Source organism: Neofelis nebulosa, chromosome 10, assembly GCF_028018385.1.
Source record: "Neofelis nebulosa isolate mNeoNeb1 chromosome 10, mNeoNeb1.pri, whole genome shotgun sequence".
Lineage (NCBI taxonomy): Eukaryota > Metazoa > Chordata > Mammalia > Carnivora > Felidae > Neofelis > Neofelis nebulosa.
Genome location: NC_080791.1, coordinates 106,639,828 through 106,656,814, shown reverse-complemented (window position 1 = coordinate 106,656,814; position 16,987 = coordinate 106,639,828). Strand labels below are relative to the sequence as shown.

The 16,987-nt window shown below is 51.8% G+C and overlaps 1 protein-coding gene across 3 annotated transcripts; it reads left to right on the top strand.

Annotated features, from left to right (window-relative positions):
• Positions 1 to 3,882: 3,882 nt before the first annotated feature.
• SLC22A6 (solute carrier family 22 member 6) lies at positions 3,883 to 11,624 on the top strand. Of its 3 annotated transcripts, XM_058689362.1 has the most exons (10): positions 3,905 to 4,614; positions 4,991 to 5,094; positions 5,332 to 5,486; positions 6,733 to 6,901; positions 7,344 to 7,467; positions 7,625 to 7,740; positions 8,802 to 9,016; positions 9,117 to 9,225; positions 10,955 to 11,158; positions 11,349 to 11,624. In XM_058689362.1, the coding sequence occupies exons 1-10, from the start codon at positions 4,246 to 4,248 to the stop codon at positions 11,434 to 11,436; spliced, it is 1,653 nt and encodes a 550-aa protein (XP_058545345.1). In that variant the 5' UTR covers positions 3,905 to 4,245; the 3' UTR covers positions 11,437 to 11,624. The 3 variants fall into 3 exon arrangements, with proteins under 3 accessions (XP_058545348.1, XP_058545347.1, XP_058545345.1); XM_058689364.1 differs by lacking the exon at positions 10,955 to 11,158 and having other exon boundaries at positions 3,900 to 4,614; XM_058689365.1 differs by lacking the exons at positions 7,625 to 7,740; positions 8,802 to 9,016; positions 9,117 to 9,225; positions 10,955 to 11,158; positions 11,349 to 11,624 and adding an exon at positions 8,002 to 8,792 and having other exon boundaries at positions 3,883 to 4,614.
• The last annotated feature ends 5,363 nt before the right edge of the window (positions 11,625 to 16,987 follow it).

Here is a 16,987-nt window from a genome sequence, read left to right as displayed (position 1 = left end):
AGTCATGGGTAGCCACGCACCTTAAATCCCATTTATTTAAAATTTAACAGGATAAAATTATATAAAATCCAGATGTGGCAGCAAATCTGAGCTATGTGATGGCAGCTAGCATGGTCACAAGAACAACGGAAGTGAGTTCTAGATTTCCTTGCTGGGTGATCCAGGACAAATCCCTTGCTTACTCTGGGCCTTGGTGCCCCTACCTATGCATCGAGAAGTTTTCATCTGAGTGACAGCATTCATCTCTGATGGCATGTGGCTCTCGGCCAATCGGAAGTCTCGGATTTGAGCCCTTCTCAGTGAGCATGGCCAGAACTTAAGTCCACATTCCACTCAATCCAGCGAATGCAACTCTGAGTACTTAATGACATAGAGTGTCCCTAAAGGATAGTTCTCAGTTCTGCAAATCATCTGCCAGGGGAGCATTTCCAACCGGAAACTCTCCACGGTCTGGGAGGCTGGTAGGAAATCCCTGTGCTAGCCAGATGATCCCAGGAGCCAACCACAATTTCCAGGAGTCCCTGAAGTCTCCAATTGAGGCTTTTCCAGGCTCAGCCTCGCTGGAGCTGGTCAGGCACGAGGGAGGGAGCTCTTCTCAAAGGCAGGGTTGGGCACACACTCAGAAAAGGAGGTTGCTTGGAGGGGCCCCACCATCTCCCCTGCTGCCCTCAACTCTCTCCCTACTCCCCCACGAGGGCACCAAGTCCTGACACGAGATTGGCCCCAGAGCCCCCAAGCTGTTTGTCCAGCTGTCCTCACATCCCCAGGCCACAAGGCTCTTATATACCTTGGCCTGGAGAATGTTGTCAGGCATCTGGACACCCACCGGGTCCCAGCCCAGAACCAACACTGGGTGGGAGGAGGGAGGCTGGGCTGAGTTACATCCCTCTCTGGGACTCCCCTATTCTCTTCTGTACATAATGAAACTAGATGATCCCTAAGACCCCTTTAATTGGGCACACCTCTAAAACAGCGGGAAACAACCTGGCTCTGAAGTTAGACAGAGTAGGTTTGAAGCAGTCTAAGACTTCATGGAGCCAGTGCCTCAACAGACAATAAACAGCCCCCCGACTTAATACAGTTTACAGTTTGCGTAAACCGCACAACGATAGCCGGGCACCTTGAGTCCTTACAAGAGAAGTCAGAAATAACACTGCTTCCCCTCAACACCAAGACTTGGAAGTTTATGCCTGTAAGAACTGAGAAACGCCCCTTCCCTTCCCGGCCCTTTGCATCAACTAATTCGGACAGGGCCTGGCTACCTCCCATAAAACCCTGGAACCCTAGGCATCCATGGTGTTCAGACATATGCCAAATGATGAAGTGTGGTGGATGGACAGACAGTAGGAGGCAGATAACAGGGAGGGACAGCCAGAAACCCCAAATGGAAACACACCGCAAAGGCAAGGGTCCGGCACGGAAGCTCAAACCAACAATCGGGTTAGAACATGGCGGAGAAGAGTGTTGTTGGCCTGGACATAGGAAGATCGGGGTCCTGATGTGGCTACTCCAGTGGTAAAATTGGCTATGTATGCCCAGGAAGGGAAAGGGCTGCAGCGCTTTGGAGCCCAGGCTACTCTGCTGTGCTCAAGCAGAGGGTGGGGGAGCAGTTTTCCTCCCCACCTCGCAAAGATTTTCCCTACTCAAATAAGAGCATGGGCATTCTTAGAAATATTTTGGTAGGAGTCTTCAGTGTGACTGGAATATCCTCGGCCAAGCGGGTAAGGGATTGGTCACTCTTCAAAATAAGTCTGAGACATCTTTTAAGGTAGGGTTTCCCAAACTTAGCACTAGTGACATTTGTGGTCCAGAAGATTCTTGATTGGGGGGGGGGGGGGGGGGGGCGTGCTGTCCTATGCATTGTAGGATGTTCAGCTGCATCCCTGGCGCTATGACAACCAAAAACATCTCCTGACATTGCCAAATGTCTCCCGGAGGCGGGGGTGGGGGGTGGGGGGCAAAATCACGCCCAGTGGGGGATCACTGTTCTTAGGGTAAGATGTGCTTAGGCCTATTTTCTCTCTAAAATCAATATAACAGTCTCACCTTTTTTTTTTTAACTTTTTAAATAAAGCTTATGTATTTTGAGAGAGAGAGAGTGAGAACAAGCAGGGGAGGGATAGAGAGAGAGAATCCCGAGCAGATTCTGTGCTGCCAGCTCAGAGCCCAACGTAGGGCTTGAACTCATGAACCTCGAGATCATGACCTAAGCTGAGATCAAGTCCTTGCACTTAACTGACTGAGCCACCCAGGCATCCCAAGTGTCTCACCTTTTTACCAGAAACAGATAATAAGAACAGCTCATTCTCACTGAGCTGCAGGGCAGTGGCTACTTTAAGATCTTTAGCTGTATTGGGGCGCCTGGGTGGCTCAGTCGGTTGAGCGTCCCGCTTCGGCTCAGGTCATGATCTCACCGTTCGTGAGTTCGAGCCCCACGTCAGGCTCTGTGCTGACAGCTCGGAGCCTGGAGCCTGCTTCAGATTCCGTGTCCCCCTCTCTCTCCGCACCACCCCTGCTTGTGCTCTGTCTCTCTCTTTCAAAAATGAACAAACATTTAAAAAAATAAAAAAAAAAAAAGATCTGTAGCTGTATTCACACGTTTAACCCTCCAGTAACCCAATGAGGCAAACATGACTATTATACCCATCTTGCAAACAAGAATACTGAGATAATACAGGATTTTAGCAACCTGCCCTGTCTATACAACCAGTAAATGTGAAATAAGGATTTAGATCCAAGTAAACTGACTCCAGAGTCCATGTTGTATATACTCTGTACTATGCAACTTAAAAGCAAGAAGTTGCAACCCGCTTTATTGACATTTCCAACCCATGATCCAACCCATCAGATCTCATAGAAGCCCATCCAATCAGAACTCAGCACCGCCCTGATCCTGAATGACTCGGAAGGCAAACTGTTGGAGGAAATCGAGTGATTATCTTAGAGTCGTGGCCACAAATAACATAAGTTCATGTTCACTGAAAAAATAAAAATAAAAACTATGGACAGAGAGAACAAGACAAAGGGAAAATTTTGAATCGGGATAAGCCAGAAGGTAAAAGCTGAAACACTAGAAGAATCGATCTACCTCATGCGTGATGTTGGTCTTCGGTCCCCCTTCTTCAAAAATAGCCTCTGACCTCTATAGTCTCTTCCAGCTTAACAAAGCCGTGGTCCCATAAGATATGAGCTGTCCCCAGGAGACCAAAGACTGGAGTTGCCAGTTTTAGCATATAAGAAACAGGACGCCCAGGGGCACCCAGGTGGCTCAGTCGGTTAAGCATCCGACTCTTGATTTCGGCTCAGGTCATGATCTCGTATGGCTCGTGAGTTCAAGCCTGGTGTAGGGCTCCGAGCTGATAATGCGGGACTTGCTTGGGATTCTCCCTCTCCTTGTCTCTCTGCCCCTCCCCTGCTCGCTCTCTCTTTCTCTCTCACACACAAAATAAATAAATAAACTTTTAAAAAATTAACAAATACAGGATGCCCAGTTAAATCTGAATTTCAGATCAATGAATGACTTTTTTTTAGTATACGTATGTCCCATGTAATATTAGGGATATACTTACACTAAAATAAGATGCATGCGTTGATCTGAAACTGGGAGTCCTGTGTTTTCTCTGGCAACTCTTCCCTAAGACAGACTGCTTGGATTGTGTCCACTAAAAAGGAAAAAAGTCCCCTCAAGAGGCCACCACACTTCCCAGAGCCCAGTCTTCTCCCTAAAAGGAAGACAGTAAGGTCCCACCTGGCCCCTGCCACCCCCCAGGTGCCTAGACAGGCCCTCCCAGTCCATCCCCTCTCACCACTCCCGCCCCGGTCCACTCTCCTGCCCTTTATACCCACTTGGAGAATTTCCACTGACATAAGGATACTCAGGGGGTTAATCCTTCTGATACCAAGTCACACGTTAACTCATTCCCTCCAGGCCAAGGATTAAATCCTGTCCATGTAGGGGTCAGGGCTTCTGCAGACCCTGAGAGCAAAGCACCCCACCCCCAAGTGAGGGGAGGCTCGAGGGAAAGGGAGGGACAGAACACAGGGAGTGAGAGAAGGAAGGAGGGGCCGCCAGCCGGGTTCCTGTCCCCCCACAGAGCCAGCTCAGATTCGGCTCTAGGAACAAGTCAGCCACAGAAGCGGCGGCAGCTTCTCTCCTCCAGCTAAGGACAGCAGGCACACAGACGCACGGACAGAGGTGCTAGGCGGAAGTCCTCAGCCCCCAGCCGTTCGGCCGGGCCTGGCCCCATGGCCTTCAACGACCTCCTGCAGCAGGTGGGGGGTGTCGGCCGCTTCCAGCAGATCCAGGTCACTCTGGTGGTCCTCCCCCTGCTCCTGATGGCCTCCCACAACACACTGCAGAACTTCACCGCGGCCATCCCCACCCACCACTGCCGCCCGCCCGCCGAGGCCAACTTCAGCCAGGACGGGGGGCTGGAGGCCTGGCTGCCCCGGGACGGACAGGGGCAGCCCGAGTCCTGCCTCCGCTTCACCGTCCCCCGGCGGGGACCACCCTTTCCCAACAGCACAGACGCCAACAGCACGGGGGCCACAGAGCCCTGCACCAACGGCTGGATCTATGACAACAGCACCTTCCCCTCCACCATCGTGACTGAGGTGAGGAAACCCGGGACCCCCCCCTGCTCTCTGTGACAACCAGACTTGCCTTCCCGACTGAGACAGACAGACAGATGCTCCTGCGTGCACGCGCGCACACACACACACGCACACACACGCACACACCTGTCTCAGATTTTCCAGAGACCAAGATGGGAAGATAAAGAAAGAGGTTCAAGATGGGGGCCTTTGTAGAAAAGGGGGATATCAGAGTCCAGGGAAGTCGCTCAGCTACCGGGTCTGGGGAAGCAAACGGGGACGGGGAGTGTCAGGGAAGGGGCTGACGCAGGTCTCAGAGGGCCAGCCCAAGGGACGGGAAGGGGAGCCTTGCAGCCCAGGCTCGTCTCTGCCTGACCCTTGCCCCCTCTCCCCACAGTGGGACCTCGTGTGCTCTAACAGGGCCTTACGCCAGCTGGCCCAGTCCTTGTACATGGTAGGGGTGCTTCTTGGAGCCATGGTGTTTGGGTACCTGGCAGACAGGTCAGTCCTGGGTAGAGCCAAGGGGCCGGGCTGGGCCCCGGGCCTCGGCTGGGTTCACGGGAACCAAGTGGGAAGTCGGCCTTACCACCCAGGGGCTGGTTTGAGGACCTACGGGGCCAGCCTCGTGATACCGCACAGGTCCTCAAAAGACCAAGGCAAACGCTCCTCTCCCTACCCAGCCTGGCACCATCAATCCTCAGGACCCCTACTGCTGTTCTCCCCTCCTTCCCCCCACAGGCTGGGCCGCCGGAAGGTGCTGATCTTGAACTACCTGCAGACAGCCGTGTCAGGCACCTGTGCAGCCTTCGCTCCCAACTTCCCTGTCTACTGTGCCTTCCGGCTCCTCTCGGGCATGTCGCTGGCTAGCGTCGCCCTCAACTGCATGACACTGAGTGAGGGATGCTGGGAGGGCAGGGCGGGTCCCCACCCACTCACCTCTGACCACCCAACCCAGCAGCCACTTTCCAGCTTCCTCTCCCGGCTCCCCCCACCCCGGTCCTGCCGTTCCCACTCCTGAATCCTCCCTGCCCTCTTTTGGGTGGCCAACATAACAGCCTTCCTCTCGAACTCCTGACCTCTCATTCAGACACAATCGCAAACTCCATTTTCTAGGGCCAGGAGGTTCCCATGAATGACTGAAGCAGACTGGGTACAAGAGGGATTAGGGAACAGTGAGGACTGTACCCAAAGGAGAGTCGCATCCCCATCCGGAGGGGCCAGGGCCACTCAGCTGCTCTAGCCAGAAGGTTCAGGGCTGTCAGATCTCACTCCCTCCTCTTTATTAACGCAAAAATAGCCCCATTTTTTAATGTTGGAAATTAATTCCAATATTTTTAACATAGGTCAAGCCAGCATCGTGTAGACCAAACCCATTTAATGGACTGAGCGTGGTCTGTCCATGAACCATCAATGTGCTCCCTCCGTCCGATAGGTCACTCCCTTCCCCCTGGTTCTCAGATAAGGAACCTGAGACTGGAGAGAAGGGAAAGGATTTGCCCAAGGGCATCCCTCGAGCCCAGAAAGGAATCTATGGATTGGAGGTCCTCTGGACTACAGGAATTAAGCCGGGTGGGGCCAGGGCAGGACACCTAGAAAATTCAGCCCCCAAATCCAGTCTGTTTCCAAGTCATTGGCCCAGCAGCCGAATCAGGAGCCCACAAGGAACAAGGCTGGGCCTCTTCAGACCCCAGCAGAGAGGTGGTCCGACTCCCCCCTTGACCCTCCCAGATGGAGAAAAGCCGCTGTCTCCTCCGAGCTGCTCTGGCCGCTGAATCGGCCCAGGCTGGGGAAAGCCAGAGGAGAGGCTGCTGTTGAGAGAGCACTGAATGGTCAGAGACGCTCTGAAGGGAAAAGGGGCCCTCGCCAGGACAGTAGGTCGGGGGGCAGCAAACCCCAGCAGCGGGGTGGAGGGAACAATTCCTAGGGATTCTAAACCCATCTCCTCATTCCTACGTCCGCCGAAAGTCCCCCACGCCCCCCATCAAGGAACCCACCCTCATTAGATGTGTCTTCCACTGAGCCTTGGGACAGATCAAAGTTTGGGTGGAGGGGGGGGTCTCTGCCTGTCCCGCCCCCGGGAGGTCTCCATCCACCCGCAGCCCAGCCAGATGCACCACTCTGTTCTAACCCTCTTTCCAGGTTTGGAGTGGATGCCCATCCACACGCGGGCTTGTGTGGGCACCCTGATAGGCTACGTCTACAGCCTGGGCCAGTTCCTCCTGGCCGGTGTGGCTTATGCTGTGCCCCACTGGCGCCCCCTGCAGCTGCTGGTCTCCGTGCCTTTCTTCGCCTTCTTCATCTACTCCTGGTGTGTGGGGCCCCGGGTGGGCAGGGCTGCAAAGGAGCCCAGAGGGCTGCAAGGGACAAGACATCCCCCAGATCTCACACATGCTACCCCACAGAATCAGAGAAGGTCACACCTAGACCAGTGCCTCTGAGGCTGTGCAAGGAAGGACCTGCCCTGGGGATCTGGTTCTTCAGCTTCCCCCGGCTTCCTCCGGCTTCCCCCGGCTCTCCAGCCTGCTCTCGTTACACGGCGCCCAAAAGCTGAGCTCCTGAGTCGGGGAATGAGTCATCACCGAGCTGGACACTGCTTTGTGGTCTTAGCGGAAGGGATCTGGCCAAACCTCTGGGTTCCCAGCCTTAAAAGAAATCCCACTGCAGGCCCCTGGGAAGCCCACCCCCTGCCCCCCACCCCAGCAGACTGGAACTGAAGCCACCTTGACCCCTGTCCTCACCCCGGCTCCCAGGTTCTTCATCGAGTCTGCCCGCTGGCACTCCTCCTCTGGGAGGCTAGACCTCACCTTGAAGACCCTGCAGAGAGTGGCCTGGATCAATGGGAAGCGGGAAGAGGGGACCAAGCTAAGTATGGAGGTAAGACCCCCCCCCCCACAAGACCTCCTGTGACACCCTACCAGGATTCCACCCTCAAACCCTGAACTCAGGTCCCAGAGGGCTTCCCTGAGTAAGGGGTTAGGCTGGGAGGAGCTTCTGGAGGAGTCCAGGCCCTGAGCCCTGCCCATCCTGGCAGGTACTCCGGGCCAGTCTGCAGAAGGAGCTGACCATGGGCAAAGGCCAGGCATCCGCCCTGGAGTTGCTGCGCTGCCCCGCCCTTCGCCACCTCTTCCTCTGCCTCTCCATGCTGTGGTAGGCCCAGACAGACCTAGTGGCAAAGAGATAGAGAGACAGCCTGAGAGACGAAAGGCTGGCTGGGGAGAGAGAGTGGATGTAATGAGTGGAAGAAGCCAGGCAAAAGGGAGGAAAAGTCAGCACACCTGCTGTGAGGGGCAGCAAGCCTCCACCAGGGACAGTCTTAAAGAACGAGATGACCTCCAGCCTCAGTTCACCCCTGGTCCCCACACTGGCCATCCACCTCTCCGTCTTCCCCTTTTACCAACTCTGTTCCAGTATGGAAACACCTCATCAGGAGTGGTCACCCCCAGAGTCCACAGAATTATACCACAAAGGCAAAGACCCGTCTGGCTTACAAAACATTTGGAGACTTTCCTGGCCCAGCAGTGCCTGCCAGAGACACAAACGTGGGCAATAAGATGCCTAAAACTCGTCTCCAAAAGTAACACTCTGGCCAAGGCCGATACCAGCCAAAAATGTTCCTTTCCCGTTGCAACGTTCCCCATTACTCCTCCAATGTGCTACCTTCCTGATGCCGCCAACAGCAATCCCATGATAGTTAGAAGCACGCTCCACGTTTCCATCGACGAATTCTCTGGTTCCAGTTTGGGATTTACTCCCGGTTGCAGGTCCTATCCAATCACCCAAGCTTCATTTCGTGGGCTCTTGACTTCTTAAGAAGCACCCATCCCAGAACCATGCACAGGTCTGAAAAGCTCTGACCTCCCCCCAACACCTTGACCCTGAAAGATACGGCTTGAAAGTCCACCTGCCCTTGGGCCAGTAGCAACAGATAAGATAAAGACTAAAACTAAGTAAATCTTACACGATGACTAAGCCAAAACCCCCTAATAACCCGGGGACTCTAGTTAGCAGAAGATTGAGAAAGCTGGGGTATTGGAGAACTACCCCCCACTTCCACGAAATACATACTAAATGTCTGACGAAATATCAGCCAAGGCACATTCCAGCTTCTTAAGCAGGGCACCCAGTGTGGCTCGCCCCCATTTTGAATGAGCACCCCCTCTTTTATGCCTTCCTGACAAACTCCATACCCCTCCCCCCCTCCCCACCAGGTTTGCCACTAGTTTTGCCTACTATGGGCTGGTTATGGACCTGCAGGGCTTTGGGGTCAGCATCTACCTGATCCAGGTGATTTTTGGTGCTGTGGACCTGCCTGCCAAGCTTGTGGGCTTCCTTGTCATCAACTCTCTGGGCCGCCGGCCTGCCCAGATGGCCTCCCTGCTGCTGGCAGGCATCTGCATCCTGGTCAATGGGGTGATACCCCAGGGTGAGCACCCAAGAGTACCTTGGCCCTTCATCTCTAGCCCTATCCCCAGATTCTCAGCCCCTACTCCCGAGCTCCCACTGACTCCCTCCTTTCTCGCCAGATCAGTCCACGGTCCGAACCTCCCTTGCCGTTCTGGGGAAAGGCTGCCTGGCTACCTCCTTCAACTGCATCTTCCTGTACACTGGGGAGCTGTACCCCACGGTGATCCGGTGAGTGGGACGGGTCTCGGGACAAGACTTTCCCTCGCGCATAGGTCAGACCCCAGAGGACCATCCGGAATGCCATGGCCCAAGGCCCCTCACAGCACTCATCCAGGCAGGGCATGTATCAGCCACTCGGTACACGCTCCATGGCTAACGAGGTGTCCCTGGCCACTAAGCCCTTACCCGATCCAAGGAAAAGCTCTCCCAAGGAGCAGGGCAGAGCAGACAGGCAAGAAGTCACATCTCACGGGGCAATCGAGTGAAGCTCCACCTTGATCTCCAAGGCACAAGTTAGAAGCTGCCACCAATTCTTAATTTCATCTATAAACCAAGTGGTCCATCTGAAACCAAAGACCAAACAGGAGAGTTCTTTCTTATCACAAGGGCGACATTTAATAAGGGTGGCGCTTGGTAGCCGTACGGATACACGTAGCACTGCTTTCTGAGTGCCACAATTGGGGAGCGGGGCCGGGCATTTTTGCCTTAAGAAACAAGAAACACGTGTCTGTTTTAAGAACGGGATGCAGGGGCGCCTGGGTGGCGCAGTCGGTTAAGCGTCCGACTTCAGCCAGGTCACGATCTCGCGGTCCGTGAGTTCGAGCCCCGCGTCAGGCTCTGGGCTGATGGCTCGGAGCCTGGAGCCTGTTTCCGATTCTGTGTCTCCCTCTCTCTCTGCCCCTCCCCCGTTCATGCTCTGTCTCTCTCTGTCCCAAAAATAAAAATTAAAAAAAAAAAAAAAAAAAAAAAAAAACGGGATGCAAAATTCGCGAGAGGTCAAAGAAAGGCCGGGCTGCCCTAGGCTACTCGGAGCCAGCAGGGTCATGGTCACCGTCCTGTGCCTGCATGGGACTTCAGGGGAACGAGCCACAGTAGAAAGCACTCACTATGTGCCAGGCACCGTCTTAACCTTTTTGACAAATATCGACTCATTTCGTCCGCAGAGCAAGCCTATAGGGCAGGTGCTATGGCTATTCCCATTTTACGAGCGAGAAAAGTGAGCCACAGAAAGGTTAGGTGATTTGCCCAAGGTCACACAGCTTGTAAGTGGGGAAGCTTGGATTTGAACTCAAGCACTTTGTCTCCTGAGTCAATGTTTTTAACCTCTGCTTTCAGAGAGAACGTTCTGAACATAGTCTCAATGTGCAGTCTCCAGCTCCTCTCCCCTGGGGATTCTAATCCCATAGGACGGTTTGCTCCAGAGCAACTATAACTCAAAATCCACCCCCCCCCCACCCCGCCCCAGTGATCTGAGCGCCACCGGCCTAACTGAACTGTCTGATTTGACAGCTCAGGAAACTGAGGCCCAGAGATGAAAAGGGACTCTTCCTAAGGTCACACAGCAGGTTAAGGGCTGAGGTGAAATTCATTCTCCTGATTCTTTGGCCAGAGCCTTTCCCCACCTGTTTTTGGTTTTTATGGTTGTCTGTTGTGGTTTTTTTTAAATCTCCAAAACAGGGATGCCTGGCTGGCTCAGTCAGTAGGACATGCGACTCTTGATCTCGGGGTTGTGAGTTCAGGCCCCATGTGGGGCTCCAATAAAGAAATAAATAAAATTATTAATAAAGAAATAATTAGTTTTTAAAAAGATCTCCAAAACGAACGGCAAATTGGCTTGTCAATCAAATGGGGGAAGAGACGAGGGACCAGGAGGCCTCAGCCTGAGCTGCCCTGACCCCCGCACCTCAGCATTCGTGCCAGAACAGTGACTGACACCACCCCACCTTGGGCCCCACAGGCAGACAGGCTTGGGAATGGGCAGCACTATGGCCCGAGTGGGCAGCATCGTGAGCCCACTGGTGGGCATGACTGCTGAAATCTACCCCTCCGTGCCTCTCTTCATCTACGGTGCGGTCCCTGTGGCTGCCAGTGCTGTCACTGCCCTCCTGCCAGAGACCCTGGGCCAGCCACTGCCAGACACGGTGCAGGACATGGAAAGCAGGTGGGAGCAGGGACTTACCCCAGGTCACGCACCCTAGACTCCTGGGGCTTCCGGCTCCTGGAAGCAGTAGATGTTTGGGGCAGAGAGATGGTGCCGGGCACAGCTGAGTAGAGAACTCCCCGGAAGCCCCCGGCTCCTGGCCCTGGCCTGGAGGCTGCATACCCAGGACACCACTCTCCTGCCCCCCCAGGAGGAGAGGAAAGCCAAGACGGCAGCAGCAAGATCAGCAGAAGCAAATGGTCCCGCTCCAGGCTTCCGCACGAGAGAATGGACTCTGAGCACTGAGAAGGGACCTCACAGAGCCTAAAAGGAAGTGAGGGTCCCACGGGTCCTGAGCCACCCACTGGAGGAGGGGAAATGGCAGCCCAAGTGTCCAGGCTGTGGTTCAGGGAAGCACCTCCCAGGGGTCTCCCTCCGTGAATAGACTCCACCAAGACCACGTCATTAAAAGGTCCGTGTGCATCTCCTTTGGTCTCTGTCGTCTCAAATGTCATAGTCACTCCACATCAGCCAGTGGCCCAAAAGTTTATACCGTCCAATCCCTGCCCCTCAACCTCCAGTATTTCATAAACCCTCCCCTGCCCCTACTTTCCACCCTCTTCCCTCCCTCCTTCTCTACCCTATTCAAATACTCCTATGAGTTTTTAATATCTTATGCTCCTCCCCTTCCCCCCCCTCCCAGTTTGGAAATTGACAAGGGACCGAATGGAAGCAGCCAATCAGAGGCTTTGTTTCAGGCTCCTCCCCCTCTGTGAGGGCAAATGGGAATCTCCTGCAGCAAAGAGGGAGAAAAAGGACCACAGACGCTGGCCCCTGATCCTCCAGATCCCAGCAGGGTCCAAACTCAAAACCAGCTTGTCACTTCCTGCCTTGCAGCTGGAGGTTCCGTCCACTAGCCACCCTAAGCCTTCCCACTACCCTTTGCGGATTTTCTTCGCTGTACTGCCTCCTGCAGGCAGGAAGGGGAGACAAGGGAGGAGGGAAGGGGGAGGGTAGAACCGAGCCAGAGAGAGCCAGCACCAAGTGCCACTTTGATGCCAGGCACTGCCCTAAGCACTTTGCATATACTGACTCGTTTAATCTTCCCAGTAACTTTCTAGAGATAAGTACTATTTTTATCCCCCATTTGAGAAATGGGCACAGAGTGGTTAAGTCACTTGCCCAAATTCACACAGCTAGTAAATTGTGGAGTCAGGATTAGAACACAGACAATCCACCTCTGGAACGCATGCGCCTGACCCCCTCCACTGCCCAGGGCTATGAGGCACTGAGGCTTTGGCCTCTTGCACCCCCAAGACTTGGCTTCTTCCCCTCCCTCCTGGACTGAAAGGAGAGAGAAGGATGAGGGGGAGGAGGAAAAGAATCCTGGTCAGAACCATGCAAAAGGAGGGATGGAAGGCAGTTTAGGGGTCACAGTCAGGAAAAGAGGAGGCTATCCGATCCCCTGTGTCGGCAAGGGAGCTCATTTCAAGGAAGTCCCGGCCGTGGGAAAGACAGCCTTATTAGCGCCCCCCGGTGGCAAGGGTCAGGGCACCAGCCATCCCCTCTTGCAAATGTGCCTTCTCAGTCATGTTTGTCCCCCTGGTACATTGCCCATCACTCATTCCCCTGCAGCTGACTCAGCCCCTCCCCATCCCTCGGGGAAAGTCCACACCTCTGAAGTTGTACACATTGTCTTCCAGGTAAGACACAGGGCTCTAGCTGAGTCAGGGCAACCTGGAGAGGGGAGGTAACCCAGAGCTGCCCTGAAGAAGCCACAAAGCCCTGGGACGGCACACACCAGCTGCACGGAATCCATTTCCCCAGCTGCTGGCCAGGAACTTCCTGTGCTCACCCCATACCTTTGGCCAGACGGAACCTTACCTTCCTTCCATTTTTAAGTCACTAGCAGGCGACTTCTGGCCTGTCTCCTCAAGGAGTCATCTGTAGAACACTGGCTCACATCCCATCCTCTCACAGTGGCCCTGAGCCTGAGTTTTTATACTGTCACGCCTCACTTCAGTGGCCTCAGATGTTGTCCCTAGTTTTGACCATAAGGTCCTATCATCGGCCAGGATTTGTAGGACCTTTGTGGCCACCCTCAGTTTCTCTATCTGCAGCTCTGAGCACTCCCTGGCCAGGAGGGTACACTCAGGAGGTTTCTCAACTGCATGGCCCTGGTAGACGGCTCACCAGAAGCCACCTTCCTTGGGCTCCACGCTTGTACCCCAGGACCCACCTCTGCAACCCAGGCGTCGGCCCACACCAAGCCCCTTCACTTCTTTCCTTTCCCAAGAGTTTTCATGACCCCTTAGAGAATAGATGCCCAATCAGTTCGGCTTTCATATCATGTGGAAAGCTGAATAATGGACCTCCAAAGGTGTCCGCATTCTAATACCTGAAACCCGCGAATATGTTACCTTACACGGTAAAAGGGACTTTGCAGGTGCCATTAAGCTGAGGATCTTGACAGGGAAATACAAAGCAAAACCACAATGAGATACCACCTCACGCCTGTCAGAATGGCTAACATTAACAACAGATGTTGGTGAGGACGTGGAGAAAGAGGAACGCTTTTGCACTGCTGGTGGGAATGCAAACTGGGGCACCCACTCTGGAACACGGTATGGAGGTTCCTCCAAAAATTAAAAATAGAACTACCCTATGACCCAGGATTGCACTGCTAGGTATTTATCCAAAGGATACAAAAATACTGATTCAAAGGGGCACATGTGCTCCAATGTTTATAGCAACACTATCAACAATAGCCAAAGTACGGGAAGAGCCCAAATGTCCATCGACGGATGAATGGATAAAGAAGATGTGGTATATATATACAATGGAGTATCACTCGGCAATCAAAAAGAATGAAATCTTGCCATTTGCAACTACATGGACGGAACTGGAGGGTATTATGCTAAGCGAAATAAGTCAGTCAGAGAAAGACAAATATATGATTTTACCCATATGTGGAATTTAAGAAACAAAACGGATGGACAGAGGGGAAGGGAAGCAAAAAGAAGATAAAAACCGAGAAGGGGAAAAACCATAAGAGACTCTTAAATACAGAGAACAAACTGAGGTTGCTGGCAGGGTGTTGTGTGGGGGGATGGGCTAAATGGGTGATGGGCATTAAAGAGGGCACTTGTTGGGATGAGCACTGTAAGCGATGAATCACTACATTCTATTCCTGAAATCATTAGTACCCTATATGTTAACCAATTTGGGCTTAAACTTTTTAAAAAAGCTAAGGATTTTGAGATGGGGAGATTATCCTGGATTATCTGGGTTGGCCTAATGTGATCATAGGAGAGGGAGGCAGGAGACCAGAGTAGGTAATAGGAGATCTGACAACAGAAACCAAAGTTTGGAGTGGTACAAGAAGGAACAACAAGCCAAGAAAGACAAGCTGAGAAAGACAAGGACATGGCTTCTCCTCTGAAGCCTCCAGAAGAAACAAAGCCTTGCCAATACATCGATTTTAGACTTATGATTTCTAGAACTATAAGAAAATTGATTTGTGCTGCTTTAATCCACCAAGTCTGTGACTTGTTGCAAGAGCAGTTGGAAACTAATGCACATCCCTTATTCTCAGACGCCTGCAGGGTGTCAAACTGGCCCATAGAGGTTTTGTTTTCTCATGAGTGATTTTTTTGGTGGAGATAGGGTTTTACTGTCTAGATCACCATAGGCCTCACCACTCCCTATTGTCCTATACCTGGTCAGAATCACACATTTATAATACCATACAGTCCTTGTAGCTACTAAGTTTGGAACTCCTAGACTGCTCTCTGTTAAACTCCCAACTCACTTTTATATGAATTTAAAATTATGGGAAAGATTTTTGTCCCAGGGATAGGAAGCAAAAGAAAAGCACTGGATGGATCCCATTGCCCCATTGTTCCTCCTCTTTCAAGAAAACCATCTAATGATGTTCTCTGAGATGTAGTCATAGCTCACGTTGTAGTCATAGAACTGTAGCTGACTCTATTGCAAAAAGCTGGAGTCATAAGCTAGACGAAATTGAGGCTCAGTTTCCCTGACCAGCTCTAGTGAGCTCTGTTCCTGCTTCTTCTAAACTCTTTCCCCAAGAGAAGCCTATACCCAGGAGTCAAGTTCCATTTGAGCCACACACATAGAAGAAACCAAACAGTCTGTTAGTGCCTCAATTGGTCAGGGTTTAGATTTAGATGGTAGACAATGTTGGGTCTGGATGGGATGTTCGGAACTGTGGCAGCCATCTTGTGACCCAGCAGGGAAACCAGAGCAAGGATTAAGGCAACAGTTGAGAGTGACGTTGTGGAAAGATGAAACTAACTTGAGGTTTGATGATGTCATTGAGCCACTGACTTAACCAATCTTGAAGTCACCTACCTCTACTCTAATTGTTAAGTGTAGGAATTTAAATGTAAATCCTCCTTCCTCTTTAAGCCATTGGGAATTGATTTTTCTGTGATCTACAGTTAAAGATAGCAACTGGAAAAAAAATTTTTTTTAATAAAATAAAAAAAGATATCAACTGGCCCCTGGGTGGTTCAGTCAGTTAAGTGTTTAACTCTTGATTTCAGCTCAGATATTAAAATTTTTTTAATGTTTTTATTTATTTTTGAGAGAGAATGAGCAGGGGAGGGGCAGAGAGAGAGGTAGACACAGAATCTGAAGCAGGCTTCAGGTTCTGAGCCGTCAGCACAGAGCTGGACACAGGGCTCAAGCTCACCAGCTGTGAGATCATGACCCGAGCCGAAGTCAACGTTCAACCAACTGAGCCACCTAGGCGCCTCTCAGCTCAGATCTTGATCTCAGGGTGGTTAGTTCAAGTCCCAGGTTGGGCTCCATGCTGAGTGTGGAGGCTACTTTAAAAAAAAAAAAAGACATCTTAATTAATATATTTTTTACAACTTTATTGAAATATAATAATTAGTTGCTCATATTTATGGTGTACATTTTGATGAGTTTTAACAGATGCATACACCCATGAAACTATCAACACAATCAAGATAATAAACATATCCATCACTACCAAAAGTTTACTCGTGGGGCACCTGGGTGGCTCAGTCTGTTAAGTGTCTGACTCTTGATTTCAGCTCAGGTCATGACCTCACTGTTCGTGAGTTGAACTCCTGCATTCGGGGTCTGAGCTGACAGCATGGAGCTAATCTGCTTGGGATTCTCTCTCTCTCTCTCTCTCTCTCTCTCTCTCTCTCTCTCTCTCTGCCCTTCCCCTGCTTATGCTCTCTCTCTCCCAAAATAAATAAACTTTTTTTAGAAAGTTTCCTCATGCCCTTTCTTTGTGTGGACATAGGCTTCCATTTCTCTTGACAAATATCAAAAAATGGAATGGTAGGTAGTATATAAGGCATTTGTTTAACTTTTTTTTTTTTAATTTGAGAGAGAGAGAGCACGCAAGCAGTGGAGAGGGGTAGAGGAAGAGAGAAGGAGAAGCTTTTTTTTAATGTTTATTTATTTTTGAGAGGGGGGAGAGAATGAGCAGGGGAGGGGCAGAGAGAAAGGGAGACACAGAATCCAAAGCAGGCTCCAGACTCTGAGCTGTCAGCACACAGTCCAACACAGGGCTCGAACCCATAAACCATGAGATCATGACCTGGGCTGAAGTCGGACGTTTAACCGACTGAGGCACCCAGGTACCCTGAGAGAGGGAGAATCTTAAGTAGGATCCACACTCAGCATGGAGCCCAATGCAGGATTTGATCCCACATCCTTGGAATCATGACCCAGGCAGTCCTAAGAATAACCAATTTTCCGAAGTGGTTGTAACATTTCACATTCCTACCAGCAGTATATAAGAGTTCCAGTGGCTCCACATCTTGCCAAAACTTGGTATGATCTATA